At 39.8% G+C, this 23,274-nt stretch overlaps 1 protein-coding gene across 1 annotated transcript in view; it reads left to right on the top strand.

Moving 5' to 3' along the window:
- The first annotated feature begins 19,233 nt into the window (after positions 1 to 19,233).
- The window catches only part of LOC114651633 (H-2 class I histocompatibility antigen, Q9 alpha chain-like), a 62,244-nt gene continuing 58,203 nt past the window's right edge, over positions 19,234 to 23,274 (top strand). Inside the window, exons 1-2 of the mRNA XM_028801458.2 lie at positions 19,234 to 19,401; positions 21,900 to 22,160. Of these exons, the coding sequence (XP_028657291.1) occupies positions 19,347 to 19,401; positions 21,900 to 22,160 (316 nt within the window). The 5' untranslated portion in view covers positions 19,234 to 19,346. The remainder of the gene's footprint in view (positions 19,402 to 21,899; positions 22,161 to 23,274) is intronic.

The raw sequence follows: 23,274 nt of genomic DNA, 5'->3' as shown, positions 1-23,274 counted from the left end.
TGTTCATTTATCTACCAAAATAAATCACTCAACAATAGTCTGCTCACAGGTCCATCTTTGAGCCCATCACTTCTTGGAGTTCTTCTGAGGTTCTGAGAACCCAGTAACTATCAGTGGAGACATTTATGCCATGTTTCATCAGGCTAGACTTCTTCCAGAAGATCAGCCAGTATTACGATTCATCTGGAGAGACGTGGATGTAAGTCACTCTCCAGACATATATGAGTGGTGCATCTTACCATTCAGCACAACCTGCAGCACCATGCTGTGTGATATTTGCTTTGCAGAAGCATGTCAGGGATCATGCTGAAGAGAATGAAGAAGACATGGACTCTGTATATAAGGCATTCTATGTTGATAACTGCCTCCAGTAATTTCAGTCTCCTCTACATGCTAAGTAGTTGATTGATCAGTGTTGGGTGCTGCAGGTAGAAGGTGGGTTTGATATCAGGCAGTGGGCTAGTAACACACCAGAAGTAATCACTCACTTGCCCTGAGATGCAAGGTCCAAATCATGTGAGCTCTGGCTTGCCTTCGGCAACATACTGTATATCCAGAAGAATCCTAATAGGATTACATTGGGATTGTCCCACAAACACATTGGGTTATAGATTCAAGTCTATTCCTAATCATCAGCCCACCATGTGGAATATCTACAAGGTTCTCCCCAGAAAGTATGACCCAACATGATATCTCATTCCCTTCATCGCTTGAGCTAAAATTCTGGCTCTGGCCGTTTGGAAAAAGGAACAAGATTGGGATGAACCTATGATGCTTCCCAGCAAGCATATGGCACAGTTACATATCTCTTGGTAAAAGGTGCTCAAGGGAACATACAGGTGTTGATTTTTAATGGCAAGATCATGGGTAGCACCTAAGAAACAACTGTCAGTGCCACATTTGGAGTTCTGTGCACAGCCAGCAAGCTACTGCATATAGAACTCTCAGTTTCTATTAGAAATACAGTTCTGTGGACTGACTCCACCACAGTAGATAGATAGATAGATTCTCCATGATTGATAGGAGTCTGCTGAGCGCCCGTCACTCTGCAACAGATGTCAAGCTGTCCAGCTCCATGCCAACAATAGAGCCTGCCTTCCTCACCAATTTGTCCAGGCGTGAGGCGTCCCTCTTCTTTATGCTGCCTCCCCAGCACACCACTGCATAGAAGAGGGCACTCGCCACAACCGTCTGATAGAACATCTGCAGCATCTTATTGCAGATGTTGAAGGACGCCAGCCTTCTAAGGAAGTATAACCAGCTCTGTCCTTTCTTACACAGAGCATCAGTATTGGCAGTCCAGTCTAATTTATCATCCAGCTGCACTCCCAGGTATTTATAGGTCTGCACCATCTGCACACAGTCACCTCTGATGATCACGGGGTCCATGAGGGGTCTGGGCCTCCTAAAATCCACCACCAGCTCCTTGGTTTTGCTGGTGTTCAGGTGTAGGTGGTTTGAGTCGCACCATGTAACAAAGTCCTTGATTAGGTCCCTATACTCCTCCTCCTGCCCAATTTTGTATTGTATTGTGCTTAACTCGCTTAACTATGAGTCCAGCCACTGAAAAGTTTTTTGTGGGAACATGTATTGCAGAGATTCAGGAACTCACAAGTTCTGATGAATGGCGATACTGTATGTTGAATCTGCAGAGAATCCTGCTGATGACATTACTAGGGGGAAAACCTTGTTGTCATCATCCCAAATGAGCAGGAGGAAAATGGGTCCTTCTTTTCTTCTCCTGTCCTCAGATCATTGGCCGAAAACACCTAAGCCCATTAATACCGGGCCTGAAGAAATAAAGAAATCCTTGTTCTGTGGTTTGACCTCAGTATCTGATAAAACATTGCCTGATCATTCTCTATGTACAAAATGGGAAGGTCTGAGTTGAGCCACCCATGTATCCGTAAATGGGGAGGCTGCAGTCTCCCTGCAGTGTAAACAAATTAATGTTGAAGTTGCAGTTTTGCAGAGAGCGGGAAAGTTTTCCAGAAGAAGTAAAATTGTTAAGTGAAGGTGATACAGTGCAAAAAATTAGCCGTTTATACAATGTTTCCTCAGTATGATAAGACATTGAATTCAGGTTGGAGGTTGCCTCTACAAGGCTGCATCAGAATTAGGGGAGGATGAAATACATCCTATTGTGCTGTCAGCCGATCTTATTATAACTAAAATTCTGATTCACAATTATGAACGTTTACTTCATACTGGGCCAGAGCAAGTATTTGCTGAGATTCTGAGAAGTTACTGGATACTTTGGGGAAGAGTAGCCATCAGAGGTCACCAACAACAGTATGTTGAATGACAGAAGTGGTGTGGTCAGCCTGTCATTTCCAAAATGGCCCATCTTCCAAATGCACGTCTACACATACAAAAACCACAGTTCTGGTCTATGAGAATGAACTGCTGGGTCCATTTACAATTAAAATAGGAGAAGGTTAGAAAAGCGCTGGAGCATCATTTTTAAGTGTCTCACTACAAGATATGTTCATTTAGACCTCATTCCTATTATAGACACAGATTCATTTCTTCTAACTCTCAGAAGAATCATAGCTTGTCGTGGTAAACCTTATGAGATTGAGGCTGATAGAGGAACTAACTTCTGAGGTGGTGACCAAGAACTTCAGGAACAACTTGCAAGGAAAAGTATAGTTTTATTTTAATCCACCTCATTCTCCTCATTTTGGAGGGGTATGGGAACGAGAAACTAGATATGTAAAGAACTCCCTCAATATCATCCTCAAGGGCCACATTATGTCAGAGGAAGTTATCCAAACAGTACTGGTGGAAGTGGAGGGAATTCAACAATGCCCAACCTCTTGGATATATTTCTTCTGACATAGCTGATCCAGATCCAGTTACTCCAAATCTCTTGCTCATGGGGTGGCGGGACACTTCCTTACCCCAAGCAATGTATGGAGCTAGTGATTTACTGGGACGTCATCGCTGGAAACACAGCCAAGTTTTGACTGACCATTTCTACTCTATCTTTTCCAGGTGCTACTTACCTGACTTGCAACAAAGGCATAAATGAAAAACCTCATCATCCTCCTTGACCATGGAATAGATTGTTGTAATTATTGGTCTACAGCTGCCTAGGGCTTTTTGGGCTGTTGGGAAGGTCACTAAAGTTATCCTTAGTGATGACAGAAAAATTTGCTTTGCTGAATTCAAAGTTAGTTTAGTTTATTTTATTTTAGTTTATTTATTTATATAGCGCCCTTCACAGACAAAAGGTCACAGAGTGCTGAACAGCAAATACAGTACAAATACAACAGTTAAAACAAAACATAAACAAAACCATTAAAAACAATGAATAAACAAACTGGGACTATTCACCACTGATTAAAAGCTTGTTTAAAAAGAAATGTTTTCAGTTGTTTTTTTAAAAGAATCAACAGACACAGCTTCATGCAGACTATAAAGCAGGCTATTCCACAGTCTTGGTGCCACAGACTGAAAGGCATGATCCCCACGGGTTTTTAGCCGAGTGCATGGGACAACGAGAAGGCCCTGTTACCCAGATCTTAGAGTCCGGCGAGCTGTATGGCGTTGGAGCAGGCTGGTTAGGTACTCAGGAGCTTGTCCATGCAAAGCTCTGAAAGTAAGTACCAAAAACTTTAAAATGAATTCTATAAAACATTGGGAGCCAGTGGAGTGTGTGCAGAATGGGAGTGATATGATCACTCTGGCAGGCACGAGTTATGAGTCTGGCAGCTGCATTTTGAACTAACTGAAGGCGTGAGAGAGAGGACTTGCTCAAACCTGTAAAGAGAGCATTACAGTAATCAAGCCGTGAAGAAATAACAGAATGAACAAGCATCTCCAATTCTGATTTTGAAACAACATTTCTTAGTTTTGAGAGATTTCTTAAATGAAAGAAACACGAACGGCTGACTGACCTTACATATTCATCAAGTGTCAGGGACTGGTCAAAAATAACCCCAAGGTTACGTAGACTTGACTTAATAACAGAAGAGACAGAAGATAATTTTAAACTGATCTCAGAATGAAGAACAGGAGGAGCAACAATTAGTACCTCAGTTGTTCCTGAATTCAACTGTAGATAATTACTACTAAGCCAGTCATTAACCTGAGACAGACAATCAACAAAAGTGACCAAAGTATTAATTTGGTTAGGCTTAAATGAAAAATAAAGCTGTATATCATCTGCATATAGATGATATGAGATGTCCTTAAAAGAGTTAAGAATCTGTGATAGGGGAAGAATATATATAGAGAAAAGTATAGGTCCAAGAACCGAGCCCTGTGGCACTCCACATGTCAAAGGAGCAGAGTCAGATGAAACGCCAGCCACACCGACTGAGAAACTCCTATTTGACAAATAAGAGGAGAACCAGTCCAAAGCAGAGCCAGAGACACCTAACAGCTCTAATCTATTAATTAAGATCCGATGGTCCACCGTATCAAAAGCTGTGGTAAGATCTAACAGCACAAGCACAGAGCACCTGCCTGCATCAGCAGCAATTAAAAGATCATTAAAAACTTTTAGAAGAGCTGTTTCTGTAGAATGTCGCCTCTGAAAACCCAGATTGAAAAGAATCAAAGAACCACTGCTTTTCTAAGAAGGCACAACGCTGCTGTTCAACCACCTTTGCCAAAACTTTGGCAATAAAAGGTAGTTTTGAAATTGGCCTGTAATTACTCAAAATAGAGGGATCAGAATTAGATTTTTTCAACAACGGTTAAATTACAGCATGTTTAAAATACGATGGAACCACACCAGATCTCAAGGAGCAATTTATGATATTCAAAAGGCACGGACCTACACAACTCAAAGATTTTAACATTAATGATGTTGGCAACAGATCAGCTGGACATGATGAAGGTTTCATCATCTTGTGCAAGTCAGAAAGATCCGAAAGTGAAACTTCTGAGAACACAAAAGACTCAGAACCAGAGTGAATGAGATTACTAGGTAAGACAGCTGGAACAATATTAGCCCGAACAACATTAACCTTGCCAATAAAAAATGCAAGAAAATTATTACAATCACTATCAGAAAAAACCTGAGTAATAGATTGAGATGGAGAAATAATATTGTGAATAGTATCAAATAGCACTTTGGGATTAGGCTTGTGAGTCTGAATAAGATTAGAAAAATAAGCTGTTCTAGATTCCCTAACCAAAGAATTAAAAGAAGCAATTAAATCTTTTAAGTATGAATGATGAACTTCCAGATTAGTAGACTTCCATAGGCGCTCCGCTTTTCGGCAGGAACGCCTAAGATTACGAATGGAGTCATTCATCCAAGGAACTGAGTGGGTAACAGGACGCTGCCTAATTTTAAGAGGATCAATCTTATTCAAAATATCAGTACAATGGTCATTAAAACATTGAACTGCTAATTCCACATTACCAATATTATTGCCGGCATCAGATGCCATAAACAAATCAACAAACTGATAAGTCACTGACTCATTAATGAAACAAGTACGCATAGAGTTAACACAAGGTGACAACTCTAAATATGAAGACAAGTCAAACAAAACACACTTATGATCACTAAAAGTTACATTACAAATTGTAACATCATTCAAACTAATTCCATAAGAAAAAAACAAATCCAATGTATGCCCCCCACTATGGGTAGGGCCAACAACATGTTGTAAGTTATTGTCTGTTTTTACCTGCATTATTATCAATCTTTAATTTAAAAATGAGTTTTTTTTTTTTGTATCAGTATGCTGCTGCTGTAGTATGTGAATTTCCCCTTGGGATTAATAAAGTATCTATCTATCTATCTATCTATCTATCTATCTATCTATCTATCTATCTATCTATCTATCTATCTATCTATCTATCTATCTATCTGTCTATCTATCTATCTACAAAATTAAAAGAGTCGGTGATACACAAAAATTCGGAAGCCGCACTACATGAAATATCATCCACATGTCTGTTAAAGTCACCAAGCATTATTATTCTATCCAGTTTAATAATGGTGGATACAAAATCTTGAAAGTCAGCAAGAAAATGACTAATCGCACCAGGTGGACGATAAATTAAAATGCAATATATTGGGGTTACACGTCCAACTTTAACAATCTGAAGTTCAAAAGTCTTATATGAAATGGCAGGATCAGAATGGCATAAAAAAAACTTCTTAAAAACTATGGCGATCTCACCTCCACGGCCGGAGTGCCGCGATGTGCTACTGAAAGAGCAGTCCTCGGGGCACAATTCTATCAGGATAGTAAAATCAGAGTCGCACTGCCAAGTCTCTGTCAGGAACATGAAATCCAATTTATTACTACTAAAAAAGTCATTCAAAATAAATGACTTGTTTGTGATAGAGCATGCATTAATCAGTGCCACTTTAGCTGGTAGAGTCATAGAAACAGCGGCCGTCAGATTACCATTTTCTGGAATACGAGGGATAGCGCGGAGCAGTTCGGGATTACTCCCTCGGCAAACTCGGCATATCGGACGGGGAGCGGGAAGCAACACATCAAAGTAATCCTGGCAGAACAGGTCTCAAGCACGTTGGCCTGCTCGGATAATCCTCAGATAAAGATGGAAGATCTAGCCTACATCAGAAACACAGACGCCGAAACCTCGCATGCACACCTGCCCTTTTCCCACGTTTCCTCCGACGGGACCACAGGTTGACTCGGGTGCCGTTTACCTACAATAGAGAGAAGCCGCTGAACAACGTAGCATTCACAAACGGCGGAGGAGAAAAGGTATAGTTGTAATGCTGAGAGAAATTTTCCATTGCTGATCTAATGTTGATCAATGAAATGCGATCGTACACTAACACGGCTGGAAAACCGCATATGACTAGTGCCACAAAATAAACAAAAAATACAAAAATATCCCACAACCGCAATTAGTGGGGCAAGACAAAGGCAACGGCATAGCCTAACAGAGGCACCATCTTACATGCACATCTGTCACAACTGTGAAGGATCATATATATACTTGTCCTGTAAGTAGGCCTAAACTTAAAGAGCTGTCGGAAATACCAGACAAATGACATGGACTCATTTAAGTATTTCAAACTTGTTCAAACATAACACACACAGGTTATGCATGAGCATACGCATGTTTTAGTTTTGTGCCTGATACACTGAAACGGTGTACTTCCCGGAGTTTGTTCGTTTCCACATCTATTCAAATATTTGTTAACTTTGTGTGCATCTGTTTTGATGTAAGTTAACCATTTTGTTGTTAATTTTATTAGAAATGAAACAATTTTTTCAGGAAGTAATGGTAAAGCTCTTAACAATATTTTACTAATGTGTTCAGGCAACCCTTTATATCAAATTGTGTTCAGTTTAATGTTTAAAACTCTATAAGGTACATTAAGAAATGTTGTTTCTTTATTCATATATAAGTACTTCTAGAAAACAGACATAGTAATCACTGTTTAAGTAGTGACTGTGCATTGTCCCTGTCTGTACAGTTCTAACGCATTTAGTAACTTCTTTTCAGTGCCTTTGCCAGCGATGGCATGTCTTAGCATTCTGTTAATTTCTTCCTCCATTTACTGGCCTTTTTGGGTGTTATCTGTTTTTGGCATTCTGTAGGTTTTTATTTTTGTGATAGTTATTTAATGTATTGTATTTATTCTTTTTCAGAAACCACACACATTTATCTACAAATAAATATTTAGCTTTACAAAGCCTTTGCAATGAACGCAACAGCTGCAAATTCTAAATGAAAAGTGCTTGGAGACAGACTAGCTGCTCTGGAAGATGGATACAGCAGGAATAGTATCAGAACTGAAGTCTTCATGAGAATTGTGAAAGTCCAAACCCAGTGAAATTCATAGCTGAACTATTCTCTAGAATAATTGGAGAGAACTTCAAATCAGACACAAACATAGCAGCAGCTTACTGCATATGTGGATTGAATGCTTCAAAACCAAGAAGCCTCATTGTGCGTTTTAACAAATAAGATTCAAAATTAAATATAATGTTACTTCTCAGACAGAAACAAGAGATTTTATTTGAAAATAACCACATTTGTATTTTCCCTGATTTCTCACCTTCAACAGCTGCTAAATGTGCAGCATTTTACAACATTAAACATTGGTTATGCAAAGCCGAAATCAAATACAGCCTCCTGTATCCTGCCAAACTGAAAGTGGACATTCAAGGCAAGCTCTACATTTTTACATCTGCGGAGGAAGCAATAACAGATCAAAAAATAAGGGATCCCAACACTTATTGAAGTAAAATTGTGAGTCACATGGTGTCCTGGCAAGATAAAGAAGATCTTACCTGCTGTTTGATCCATTCACAATGAGACTGGTGCTGTAATTATACATCCTATTACCTTCTCTGCCATTTTTTTACATTTAAATTACATATTATATACATATATACCCCAGCCACAGGGGATGCAGAAACCAGTGTGTTTGAGGGTTACATTAGGAAGGGCATCTGGTGTAAAATTTTGCCAAATCAATATGCGGACAACAATTTCAATTGATCCGCTCTGGCAACCCCTAACGGGAGCAGCCGAAAGAAGAAGAAGAAGAAGATATATATATCCCCCCTCCCCAAAGGGAACTTTTTAACATCATACACTTGGTTTGTTGTATTAGGACTTACTATCACACATCATCTACTTATCCATGGCTACTGTTTAACATCATTCCCTGGGTTTACTCTTTCAGGACTGTTTAAGATTATATTTTATGTTTATAATATTTGGACTGTATTGTCAACAGATACACTATATCGCCAAAAGTATTGAGACACCAGCCTTTACACGCACATGAACTTTAATGACATCCCATTCTTAATGCATAGGCTTTAATATGGAATTGTCCCACTCTTTGAAGCTATAATAGCTTCAACTCTTCTGGGAAGTCTTTCCACAAGGTTTAGGAGTTTGTTTATGGGAATTTTTGACCATTCTTCCAGTTAAGCATTTGTGAGGTCAGGCACTGATATTGGATGAGAAGGCCTGGCTCGCAGTATCCACACCATAAGTCATCCCAAAGGTGTTCTATCAGGTTGAGGTCAGGGCTCTGTGCAGGCCAGTAAAGTCCCTCTGAACCAAACTCGCTCATCCATTTCTTTATAGACCTTGCTCTGTGCACTGGTGTGCAGTAATGATGGAACAGGAAGGGGCCATCCCCAAACTTTTCCCACAAAGTTGGGAGCATGTAATTGTCCAAAATGGCTTCGTATGATGAAGCATGAAGAGTTCCTTTAACTGGAACGAAGGGGCCAAGCCCAACCCCTGAAAAACAACCCCACACCATAATCCCCCCTCCATCAAACTTTACACTTGACACAATGCAGTCAGTCAGGCAAGTACCGTTCTCCTGGCAACCGCCAAACCCAGACTCGGCCATCGGATTGCCAGACAGAGAAGCATGATTCATCACTCCAGAGGACATGTTTCCACTGCTTTAGAGTCCAGTGGCGATGTGCTTTACAGCACTGCATGCGATGCTTTCCATTGCACTTGGTGATGTAAGGCTTGGATGCAGCTGGTCGGCCATGGAAATCCATTCCATGTAGCTCTCTATGAAGCCACATGAAGTTTGAAGGTCTGTAGCTATTGACTCTGCAGAAAGTTGGCGACTTCTGCACACTGTGCGCCTTAGCATGCGCTGTCCCCACTCTGTGATTTTGCGTGGCCTACCACTTTGTGGCTGAGTTGCTGTTTTTTCCAATTGCTTCCACTTTGTTATAATACCCACTAACAGTTGACTGTGGAATATAGTGAGGAAATTTCACAAATGGACTTATTGCACAGGTGGTATCCTATGACTCGTTCTTTCACAAATGTTTGTAGAAGCAGTTTGCATGCCTAGGTGCTTTATTTTATATACCTGTGGCCATGGAAGTGATTGGAACACCTGAATTCAATTATTTGGAGGAGTGTCCCAATACTTTTGGAAATACAGTGTATGCTGGGGGCTTGTTTTGTTTGTGACATTCTGTGTCCCTAGGTATGTCAGAGTACTGGGACTCATGAAGTGTGGTCGAGCCTCACATGGGGAGGCAAAATGGGGGAATGGGGGGCACTTGGAGAGAAAGGGAGCAAGCTATTTCCAGTCTGTCCTTTTAATCCTTACAATTGTAAGTGTCAGCATAACAATAGGCTTCATGGCAATAACTCCTGAAAAATTGGAAATTAAGGTCCAAAGGTATCTTATGAAATAATATACTATGTTAGTTTAAGATTACAAAATGTCAGCAAAAGTTCAGAAGCAATGTCTCTGTGACCAAACAGTTAACATTGTGAGCTGGAATGTTAAAGAATTGAAGAATTAAAGAGAAAGAAAGTATTCTCTCACCTAACAGGCCTAAATGCCAAGATAGTATTTTTATAGGAGACCCACTTATTAAGCAAGGATCGGTTCAGGCTGCGCAGAGACTGGACTGGCCAAATATTCCACTCCAGCTATACAAAGAAAACTAGAGCTGTGGGAATTCGTATACATAGAATAATCTCATTTGTAGTATCAGATGTGGTATCTGATCCTGAAGGGAGATATGTGATTGTCATGGGTAATTTATTTAACTGTAAAGTGATTTCGATAAATATCTACACACCCAACGTGGATGATAGGGACTTCAGCCAAAACATATTTGCATCCATTCCTAATGTGAACACCAATAAAATTATACTGGCTAGGGGCTTTAATTGTGCTTTAAATCCAGACTTAGATAGGTTCCCTGACATAGGGGTGATAACATCTAACACTGCAAAGACAATTACACAGTTTGTAATTCGTCACAACTTATTAGACCCCTGGAGATTTCTAAACCCATACTCAAGAGCATATTCCTTCTTCTCACCAGTACTTCATTGTTACTCAAGAATTGATTATTTCTTTATAGATAACAATTTCTTGCCTACGATTAAATCTTGCAAGTACGACTCTTTTGTTATCTCTGACAATGCCCCTTTGATCATGGAGCTCAAATCATTATTCCCCACATACTCATCTCACAGCTGGCGTCTTAACCCTCTTTTATTAGCGGACGAGAACTGTACAAAGTTTATATCCAAGGAAATCGATTTTTTTTAGAGACAAATACATCCTCAGAGGTCTCTGCAGGAACACTCTGGGAAACTCTGAAGGCTTTCTTAAGAGGACAGATTATCTCATATCTCCCCCACAAAAATAAATTGGAAACCAAGAAGGCATCACAGCTAATCAGTGAAATTACCAGAATAGATCAAGAATATACCAGGTTTCCACATGAGGTACTTTATAGGGAAAGACAGGCTCTGCATTCATAATTCAACCTCTTGACAACAAAAGAAACGGTGCAGTGAATCCTTCCTTTGAAACGTTCATCAAGTCATTCTACTTTAATTATAGTATGCTGGTATGCTTCGTCCTTCTTACCAGGGATTAGGATTTAGTGCCACACAGACACCAGTTTGATTCATGCACTGTTTAACAGTTTACTGTTATGTAAAGTTTTAAGTGGCATTTGTGAATGTAACTGTATTGTAATGCTTGACAAATGTTTGCCAAAGTAATCCCATGTCCATGTGTTTATATCACCTATTGATGAGTGATAGTTCTTGATGCAGTGCCATCTGAGGGATTGGAGATCACAAGTGCTCAGTTTGGGCTTGTGCCCTTGCTCTTTACACACTAAAATTCTTCCAGATTCCTTAAATCATTTAATGATATTATGAACTGTAAAGGGAAAAATATGCAATTCCCTTGCAATCTTTCTTAAACATTTCATAATTTTCTCACACATTTGTTGACGAACTGGAGATCCATCTTTGCTCCTCAAGGACTCAGCCTTTTGTGGGTACTGCTTTTGTACCAAATCATGATTGCAATCACTTGTTGATATCAGGTTGGGAAAAAAGCACTGGTACAGTGCTTTGATGTACCCACCACACAAAGAAACACCTAAGGGTCCTGGGTGACAACCCCCCAGGCAGACATGCAGTTCAGCCCCAACCTCTGCAAATGACCATCTATCTGCTGCTGCAAAGTGTTACGTGGCTGTTCCCTTGGCCTGGTCCAGTCTCTTGGGTCCTCAACAATGAAAATTCTTGTGAGGTGGATCACCCTCAGGGAAACACGCCACATGGCTGTAGTGCCTTAACTGACGCTCCCTTACAATGCAGGTAATGTGCCTCATTCAGGACTCTGCTCATTCAACACAAATGGAAGCAAAGATTGATTACAAGACCAGGATGACAGCCTTACCACCAGCTTGGAGAAATTCACCCCAGACACTGTAGCCTTCCCTGCTCTCAGTTGGTTTACCACATATGCAATCTCAGTGAGACTGGGTGGTTCCCAGCTAATTGGAGGATCATCCTGAAGAACCATGAACCCTGAGACGTCCAAAATCCTAGCCGGAGATTCAGCTTTAAACAGCTGTTCGAAGTAGCCAACTGAGTGGGTCACAACTGCAGTGTCATCCGTAAGGACCATTTCATCACCTACCCTGACTGCAACTCTCCAAGGAACAGATTTGGATGTGCGTAATGTTTTGATTCCTCTGTAAGCTGGGTGTGGGTCACTATACCATAGATGGTGTGTCACATGCTCACAGATACCTCTAACAAAAGCCTCTTTATCTGCCCTCAGAGCCCTCGCAGCCATCCTTCTCAGTTCCCGGAACAGACCAGAGTTGCTATCAAGCCATGCACTGCAACTCCTCTGGATGAAATCCAGGGTGCCCTGCAAGATGAAACACCTCCTTCTGGGAACACTGGGAACACCAACACAACCATCAGCAACCTTCAGGATCTTGTCATGGAAGGTCTCCCACAAGTCTGCAAGTTCCTGACACAAATGGCATGCAGACTCATTAAAAACAGCCTGATCTATGAACCTGGCCAGGTCAGGTCTACTGGACCTAAGCTGGATTTTCAGAGTAGCAATAACAAACCTGTGGTCAGAATTCACAAACTGAGCATTTCTGTTGGTCCTGCAGTTCTGTAGAAGCCTCCAACATTTGCTGACAAGGATGTGATTGATCTCCTTCACCGCACCACCAGTATTGGAGTACCAATTCTAACAATGCAGCTCAGGGCGCTGAAACCAGGGTCAACCGATCTGCAGCCCCTGACCTTTTGCAAAGTAAAGAAACATGGAGCCATTTTCAGCATGTTCACCAGACCCATGAGGACTGAGACAATCTTTATAGCCAGTCCTGTCTGTGCCAGTGGTCACATTCAAGTCACCCATGACCAAAAAAGTGTCACCTCGCGGGCACCCATCAACCACCAAGCGAAGATGCGAATAAAATGTCTCCCTCACTGAGACAGCACTCACCGCAGTCAAAGCATACACTGAGACAACAGACAAGTCACCCAGTGCGTGTTGTAATCTGAGTTTCATCGGGAGGAGCCGATCTGTCTCAGCAACACCTACTCTCTGAGTATGATAGCCATCAGAGTGACCAGACCAATAAAAGTTGTACCCACCTACAGAGATCTGGCCAGTCCCAGGTCTATGCACCTCAGAGAGTGCTGCCACTGAAGCTCCTCCGACAGCACAGGAAGATGATCATCATGCCAGAAAGACAAGATGTTCCACAAGCATACCCAGATGGGCCACCTCAGAGCAGGACCCGAGTGCTGCCGTGAAGCGGGCAATGCCTTAGCACCACACTAGTTCTGATACCTGACTGGCCTGATCCCATTGGCTCTCTGACTGTTTCGATTCTTCTGGGGATCGGGCTCCCGAGGGCTTTTCCCCCATCCTCTTCATAATTTGAGCAGCCTTCCTATGGACGACTGCAGCAGAGCTACTCCCGGGGAGAGCAGAAAGCAGTCCTGTCTGCCGTTTCAGTGCTGTATGAAGTTTTTACAGTGGCTGGAGTGCCAATCCTACCACCAACCCCCAAGTTTTTTTTTCCCTTCAGGTTGTAGGTCTACTTGCAGGGCCAGATGCAGTTTAACTTCATACCCATGAAATCACCTCTTTGAAATCACATTATTATTTAATTATTTTACCTCATTACTGGCCCTAATTTGCCACTGTCCCGACTTTTTTTGGAATATATTGCATACCTGAGATGCAGGAATGGATGCATATTAACAAATGAAAATAAGCTGGCTAGACAAAACATGAAATATCTTGGGATCATACTATCCATCCATCCATCCATCATCCAATCCACTATATCCTAACTGCAGGGTTATGGGGGTCTGCTGGAGCCAATCCCAGCCAACACAGGGTTCAAGGCAGGAAACAAACTACAGGCAGGGCACCACACACACGCACACACACACACCAAGCACAATTTAGAATCACCAATGCACCTAACCTGCATGTCTTTGGACTGTGGGAGGAAACCCACGCAGACACGGGGAGAACATGCAGACTCCACGCAGGGAGGACCTGGGAAGTGAACTCATGTCTCCTTACTGCGAGGCAGCAGAGCTACCACTGCACCACCATGCTGCCTGGGTTCATACTATCTGCAATGAAATAAAAGTCAAAGTAAATTTAAGAATCATAATGTTTTTTATTATTTGCATTTTCTATCTTTTTATGATTTGGGGTTATAAATTATCACCGAGGTTGCAGACTAAAGAATGATTTAATGATGTAAGGGTTTGATGTGATCAATAATAGTATTAGGCCTTTTTCGATTGCTACTTTGCAATGTGGATTTTAAAATGTACATCTTCTTATGTTTCAATCAATACTTTTCTGAGATTCAATAATAAGGATATTTTGAAATGAACAGGAGGCAGAAATGTAAAGTAAATTGTAATATATATGTTTAACACTTTCTGCTGTGGGCTGTTAACTGCATTTACAGTATTCTTGATTTATAATTAGTCTATGCCATGTTTATATGGTGTTTTGTTTTTATGTGGAGTTTACAATGTCCTGCAAAATTTGTTTTGTATGGGGATTAAACCACATACACTATGTTTGTGAATCTGACCACTTACTGTAGATTGTTTAAGTAAACATTTTAGCTTTTGTATTAGCAGTAATCTCTTCATTTAATCAGTTCTCACAAAAGTGGTCAAACATGCTGAATGACAAGATGTTATTTTTTTGTGATTTGAATGGTTTCTTTGCACTATATGTATGTGTACTAGAAAAATTTAAATGCAGTACATTTGGCAAGATTTTCTTAAAGTCAAATCTTTGCTTTTCTTTACTTAATAACATTGAGCTATGTGAGTAAATGTTTTGAGTTTTATTAACTGAAATTGTTTATGTAGATTTTTTTATTAAATTTTGTTAAAACATTTATTTGTACCTAATTCTAACCTGAGAGTTCTTCAAAATAATTACTTTTATGTTTATTAAATTAAAAATTTTAAGGCAACTTATTGCCTTAATTTTTTTGAGTGTTGTTAACTTATTTGACTTTACAAGTGTTGGATGACAGTGCCAGACGTTTCATTTCTTATCTTAAAAGTGGCACAGGCTGATATGAAGTAAATCCCTGGGTGGGGTTTAAAATTTTCATCTTGTCTAGTTTTAGTTGAGTCTGGCAGTCAGTTCAGCACATTATGGCAAGATCTTAGCTTGTAAGAGAAGAGAGGTCAGGAATGATATAAAGATGTAGAAGGTAGTTTACAGTAGTTTGCTTGTGGGCATGCACAAAGTACTCCACCTTCATAGCAAGAAAAGGCACCTGTGTACATAAGCAAATGAAGGATTGTCATGTTTTTTTCCATCCATCCATCCATCTATTTTCCAACCCGCTGAATCTGAACACAGGGTTACGGGGGTCTGCTGGAGCCAAATTTTTTCAAAATTTTTCAAAAAAATGGAGCAAATTTTTTTCCATTTTTGCATTATCATTTGCTTTTTATTGGGTAACCTAAGTCCAATGTTAATTTCTGTAATCAAAGCACTATTTTTCATAGTGCCTTTGTCTCATGCCTATTTTTTAGGTTGGGTTAGCTTGAAACTGTCTGATTTTGACCACACACTATATAATTGTGATATTCAGCATACGTTCTAGATACAGTATGTAAACTATTCTACGCAGCCGAATTTATTTATTAATCATGAAAAAAATTCAACAGGTTAAAGTTACCCATTTACATTTGGTTTTCCCTTTTTTATTTTTTTAAGTCTTTCATGATTTTTTTTTTCTGAATTTCAATCTTTTATCATCTCATGTATCAGCTTGGGTGGCACGGTGGCACAGTGGGTAGCGCTGCTGCCTCGCAGTTGGGAGACCTGGGGACCTGGGTTCGCTTCCCGGGTCCTCCCTGTGTGGAGTTTACATGTTCTCCCCGTGTCTGTGTGGGTTTCCTCCCACAGTCCAAAGACATGCAGGTTAGGTGGATTGCAAAATGGCCCTAGTGTGTGCTTGGTGTGTGGGTGTGTTTGTGTGTGTCCTGCAGTGGGTTGGCACCCTGCCCAGGATTTGTTCCTGCCTTGTGCCCTGTGTTGGCTGGGATTGGCTCCAGCAGACCCCCGTGACCCTATGTTCGGATTCAGCGGTTTGGAAAATGGATGGATGGATGGATGTATCAGCTTCTTAATAGTAATACTAATAGTTATGATTATAAGAGACAGCTGAAGGAAAACCAGTTACGATTTACTCATAAAGTATGTCCAAACCTACCAAGGTATTTCATGGCCAGCTAAAAAATATAATCCCTACCATATTCTTCAAAGTGGGCCATGTGCTGTACTCCTTCAATGGAGATGCACAAGCCACCTTAAATGGTCTCCCCAGTTGATGTTGGAACAACAGTGACTACATTGAGAGACCTCCCTTCCCATTAAATATGTTAACCTGACACAAAGTGTCAGCTTTAACTCTATGGTAGAATTTAATGTGCTTTTGCTTACACTGGTAATCTCATTCTTTCGTTCACCACCCAGTATTCATGACCCTAGCTGAGGAAAGAAGTGTGGATTAATTAGTAAATCAAGAATTTATTTTGATGACTTATTTTGTGTTAACTAATATTGTCCAGGACAATAGTTTCAGCACTGAGCCCATAACCCGCAATTTTGATTCACTAGAGTTTGGCCAATTAGATCACAATCAGATAAGACTAGAAAGACAACATGATTTGTAATTTACCAAGATGCAATCCTCACTTTGTCTTCTTCTTCTTCTTTCGGCTGCTCCTGTTAGGGGTTGCAACAGTGGATCATCTTCTTCCATATCTTTTTGTCCTCTGCATCTTGTTCTGTTACACCCATCACCTGCATGTCCTCTCTCACCACATCCATAAACCTTCTCTTAGGCCTTCCTCCTTTCCTCTTCCCGGGCAGCTCTATCCTTAGCATCCTTGTCCCAATATACCCAGCATCTCTTCTCTGCACATGTCCAAACCAGCACAATCTCGCCTCTCTGACTTTGTCTCCAAACCGTCCAACTTGAGCTGACCCTCTAATATACTAATTTCTAATCCTGTCCATCCTTGTCACACCCAATGCAAATCTTAGCATCTGTAACTCTGCCACCTCCAGCTCTGTCTCCTGCTTTCTGGTCAGTGCCACCGTCTCCAACCCATATAACATAGCTGGTCTTACTACCATCCTGTAGACCTTCCCTTTCACTCTTGCTGATACAAATTACTCCTGACACTCTTCTCCACCCATTCCACCCTGCCTGCACTCTCTTTTTCTCCTCTCTTCCACAATCCCCATTACTCTGTACTGTTGATCCCAAGTATTTAAACTCATCCACTTTTGCCAACTCTACTCCCTGCATCCTCGCCATTCCACTGACCTCCCTCTCATTTACACACATGTATTCTGTCTTGTTCCTACTGACCTTCATTCCTCTCCTCTCTAGAGCATATCTCCACCTCTCCAGGGTCTCCTCAACCTGCTCCCTACTATCGCTGCAGATCACAATGTCATCAGAAAACGTCATAGTCCACGGGGACTCCTGTCTAATCTCGTCTGTCAATTGTCCATCATCATTGCAAATAAGAAAGGGCTCAGAGCCGATCCCTGATGTAATCCAACCTCCATGTTGAATGCATCTGTCACTCCTACTGTAGACCTCACCACTGTCACTCTTCCCTCGTCCATATCCTGTACAACTCTTACGTACTTCTCTGCCACTCCCGACTTCCTCATACAACACCGCAGCTCCTCTCAAGGCACCCTGTCATATGCTTTCTCCAGGTCCACAAAGACGCAATGCAACTCCTTCTGGCCTTCTTTAAACTTCTCCATCAACATCCTCAGAGCAAACATTGCATCTGTGGTGCACTTTCTTGGCTTGAAAGCATACTGCTGCTCATTAATCATCACCTCACTTCTTAACATAGCTTCCACTACTCTTTCCCATAACTTCATGCTGTAGCTCATCAATTTTATCCCCCTGTAGTTACTGTATTCCTGCACACCCCCCTTATTTTTAAATATCGGCACCAGTACACTTCTTCTCCACTCCTCAGGCATCCTCTCTCTTTCCAAGATCCCATTAAGCAATCTGGTTAAAAACTCCACAGCCATCTCCCTTAAACAACTCCATGCTTCCATAGGTATGTCATCTGGACCAACAGCTTTTCCATTTTTCATCATCTTCATAGCTGTCCTTACTTCCACCTTGCTAATCTGTTGCACTTCCTGATTCACTATCTCCACATCATCCAATCTTCTCTCTCATTCTCTTCATTCATCAGCCTCTCAAAGTACTCTTTCCATCTGCTCAACACACTCTCCTCGCCCTAACTTGCTGCACATCTTTCCCAGCTCGTTTCCTCTGTCTAGCCAAACAGTACAGGTCCTTTTCTCCCTCCTTAGTGTCCTGGAAAATCTGTTTGTTTTGAACAGTTCACGATAAATTAACTAATTGTTATACTTATATAAAGGATATATATCAATATTTTGTTAAAACACAGGTGTGATTTACATTTAAAGTGTTTTCCACATTTTACTCATTCTTTTTAAAAGATATCCCTTAAAATGATACATTTGCTCCTGTCATATGTAATACCATAAACATAGGTAAAATAAAATACATAAAATCAAACCAGTTTTAGTTTTGCTATTTTCATTTTGTATTAAAAAATCATTTTATTTTAATTCAAGGACAACGACTGCGTGTCAAATGTGAAAGAATTTTAGTGGCAATTTAAATTAAAATACTGTTGTTCATGTGTATGTTTGCTTATTCGCACTATGTCACTCATCTCGGAACTTAAATCATTTTAAATTCACTTTCAGATTCATTGGTAGAAGCTAAAAGCCATAATTTTACCTGGCTCCCGCTGATGCTACGTTTTTGATTGGATGATTCCGTTCAACCAGCCAACCAGGAGCTTACTGAAAGCGAATAAGTACCGCATCACCAAAGGCTCAGTTAATATACAGACTCGACATCGTCAGAGGCAAAATTGTTTTTTTCTCGTGGCTTATTAACCAGCGTGGCTGACTTTTGTTTTAGAAAGATTCTTGAACGGCAGGAAAGATGCCGATATTCCTAGTTTTGGGAATCTTGAACTTTTCTATTTCAGTTTTTGCTGGTAAGTTATTTTCTCGTATAATAGGCTAGCAACGTCTTTAACTACTGAAACTGATTCTCCTTAAACATATCAGCCGTGTAAGTTATAATAACTAATGGAGGCTAGCTTCTGTTTTATTTATTTAAATTCTATATTATTTTGAAATAATTTACAATATAATTCTAAATAAATGCATGGTAATTGCGTCATCATGAACAGTTATATTAATCAAATTACATATAAGTTCTATTAATCAAAAAATATGTATGTATGAGCGTGTATGTAAAGTAGATTAAATTCATTTTTATGACTCTCGAGCTTTCGTCTGTCTTTATATAGACACTATCCAATTATTTTTATTTCCTACTACGTAACAATGTTATGCAAATAACGTACGTATTAAAATATTTCTCTTGCATACTATATACGCAGCTGTGGGACTAATCTTTGTATTCTTTATAAATATTAATTTTCTCAGTGCTTAAATTAAGACTGACTGAAATGTTTCACTAGTTTATTTATTATGTGCATATTACAGCATTTTCAAACCTGTTTTATCTAATACAGAGTGCTGTAGCCTATTTGACAGTAAAGGGCGCTGGTCTCTCGTCACGCTATCTTCTCACTCAAACCGGCCAGTGGTAAATTAACCTAGTACGCATATCTTTGAGGATGTGGGAGAAACCCCTTATGCCAACACGAATGATTCGAACTCTGGACGACCGTTGGATTCGTACTAGTACGCAACGATTTTACATTTGTTCGTTTTAAAACGTTGTCAATAAAACAGCAATCTGTTTTACTGATCTTTCCAGGTAAAATTTACTGAAGGGGTGTATGCTGGTAGTGGTTTGTAGCTCTGTTAAAGGATAGCTTCATACTGCAGCTCATTTCCTATTTTTTTCACTAAAATGGGACAAAGACTATAGTTCGATATTATAACTCTTTTAGTGTTCTTTGTTTTTAAGATACAGTACGACCCCGGCAGTATTAGAGTTTGTGGTTTGCCTGTACTAAGTTGAAACTTAACCAGTTGTATTCTATTTTGTAGTTAGTTCGTTATAGTTAGCTGCTTTTCGGACACAGAGTAAACTTTTTTTAAATAGCTTCTGCATGTGTCTGGAAATTGAAAATCTATTCTGTTAAACTTCACCGTTGATGCAAGTCTCGTCATGTTTCTGCACTGAAAATTTAAATGAATTACAGCACTGATGCTAATTGGCAATGGGAAGAAAGTTAGGGTGGCCGATTTAGTATGTATTGGGGAGGGGTATTGTTGTGGGTGACTGTCAATACTGCCCAATTCCTATGGGTTTTCGGACGAAGATGGGCAGCCTCAAGCGCATATTTTTTCGAGACAAGTCTTGTAGTCAGGTATTGTCCTAAGTAATAAAGTGGCCCTTCGACATTATGGAATTGTCATACATGCTATTATTTAAGTCATTCGCTTCTACAGCCACCAGTCTTGGCTCCACTCTCGTTTCCACTAATTTGTACGAACAGATATGGCAGTGCTGTTAGACTGAATCTCGGTAATTTTTTTTTTTTTAATTTTGAGCATTCGTTGTACATGGATATTTGTAAAGGTACACAGGGTTCGGATCGCTTGCAAAATCAATTTAAAAAGTCACAAAAAAAAATCGTGTATGAACAAAAATCAGAATTGTGTCACGTTTAGCTGTATTGTCAACCTAGTTAAAAAATAACTTGCATTCAGTGTTCGCCTCCGAGTTTGGAATTTACACGCTCTTTCCTTCATTGTGTAGGATTTCTCTAAAACATCCAAAAGTTGTGTGCCTTTCATTCACTTGGAAGGTGGTGGGGCTCAGTAAAAAAATCTCTATTTCAATTTGAAGTGTGTTTGGGCATTATTGTATCTGAGGTTTGTGACACAGTGGCACAACCTTGTGGTTACAAGTACAGTACAGTACAGTATAATGTTTTTAGTCAGAGTCCAACACTTACATATGTTGACACAATCACATAAAATATTAACAGGTTAGACCTTTATTTTTCTTCAAAATTTAACAATTTGTGAATAACTGCCTCTCAAAGAAACAAATAAAATAATATGTCTTTTCCAACCATTTTTGTTTTGTATCTCCTGTACTTATACTTCAGATTCCATAGTATGCATTGTACTCAACACAGTGCCTTCCTTGCTGGTAATGTGTCTGCCAGTCAGTAAACAGTTCAGTCTCTCTGTTTGACGGTTTTATATAAGAAAATACAAAGTTCTTGAGTCAAATCACAGATCATAATACATATACACTACGTACTGTATGTATATTCCACATATATTATGAAAAATAAACATGATGATATGAGTCCTCCTTCTTGGTGTTACAGTAATTATTCATGGAATAGGGGTTGGAGATTTTTCACTTCCAGGCAGTTTTAAGACAGCATACAAACTCACTTTTTTTACTAATTGTATACTGATTTTCTGTAAGGCAACATACTGTTTTCCTAATCTAAAAATATATATTTATTTACTTTTTTTTTTTTTTTTTTTTTAGCAACCCACTCTCTAAAATATTTTTATACGGGGACATCAGGAGCCAATGGTTTCCCAGAGTTTATAACAGTGGGAATGATAGATGAAGAACAGTTCACATATTATGACAATTTCATCAAAAGAGAAACTCCCCGGCAGAGTTGGGTGATGGATGCAGTGGACCCTGATTACTGGGACAGGAACACTCAAATCTGTGTTGGTGCTGAACAGCAATTCAAAGTAAATGTAGACACTTTAAATAAGCGCTTCAACCAAACTGGAGGTGAGTTCAGGTGTACTATTGAACTTTTTTTTTAAGTTTGAATGCAGATGTGAATGAAGGATGTAAAGGCTTATTATATTAAATCCTTCATGAGGAACTGCATTTTTCTGATTCATCTTAAGAATGTAACAGGCCATTCTGTAAAAAAATAGCTAGTAAACAACCATCTCATGAAGTACTTTGTCAAAGCATAGCAGGACAACTGCATAAAAATAATAAATAAAAGTAAATATAAATTACTAGATTATTATATCATTATGGAATATTCTTTGTTTTTGGAATTCTCCTGTCTTCCTGTTACTGTATGCCTGTGTTTATCTTAGATTTTAATTCATGAATTTTTTTTTTTTATTTCTATGAGCACTCTTGTCAAATTGTAAGCTCCTAAAGCAGCCTGAGGAAAAAGGATTATCTGAAGGGTATTAGACAGACCAAGAGCTAGAAAAGGGACATGTATCTATATTTGTCACTGATGAGAGGTAAACCCATACAGAAGTTTCTTTAAACAATATAATAGTAATGAAGTTGCTTGAAGGAAACCCAGGGCTTTCTCTTTTGTGACTTCAGAGTGTTGTCTCATTTTTCTCTTTTTTTCCTGTGATTGTAACCCAGTACGCTAAGACCTCTTAGCATCAGTTGTAGCTGCTAAGCTTCTGAGTGTGGTGCTAGCATTCACTCTTAGTGGTTACCTTTGCACTTTATCATTAAACTTCTTCCTTTCAATGTTTTTTGTGTTTTCAGTGGTTCTCTCTCACGTTTCCCTTTTCAAAGCAAAAAAGGATATTCCGGGAGAAGACAAACTCACGCCCCCTACAGGCTGTCTTTGCCTCCCAGTCTTTTTCAAGTCTTTCCCATTTGCTCCTTTTGGCGAATCCCATTGCCTGAACAGAATACAGACCCTCACTCAACCAATCAAAGCAGAGATACTGTCAAGTTGTGTTCAACACGTTTTTCTACATTTTGATGTGGCATGCTTCATACATCGCAGGCAATGATGTCTTTGGAAAAAAAATACTTTCTACCTAAGATGTTGTACCTTGTGTCGAGCTTTTTAACCAGTTGCTTAAAGCCCTCCTTTTCCTCCTTTTGCATCATATCCTTGGCCAAACAATAT

Source organism: Erpetoichthys calabaricus, chromosome 1 (assembly GCF_900747795.2).
Source record: "Erpetoichthys calabaricus chromosome 1, fErpCal1.3, whole genome shotgun sequence".
Taxonomy (NCBI): Eukaryota; Metazoa; Chordata; class Cladistia; order Polypteriformes; family Polypteridae; genus Erpetoichthys; species Erpetoichthys calabaricus.
Note: the sequence above shows the minus strand (reverse complement) of the source record. Positions and strands in the feature narration are given on the sequence as shown.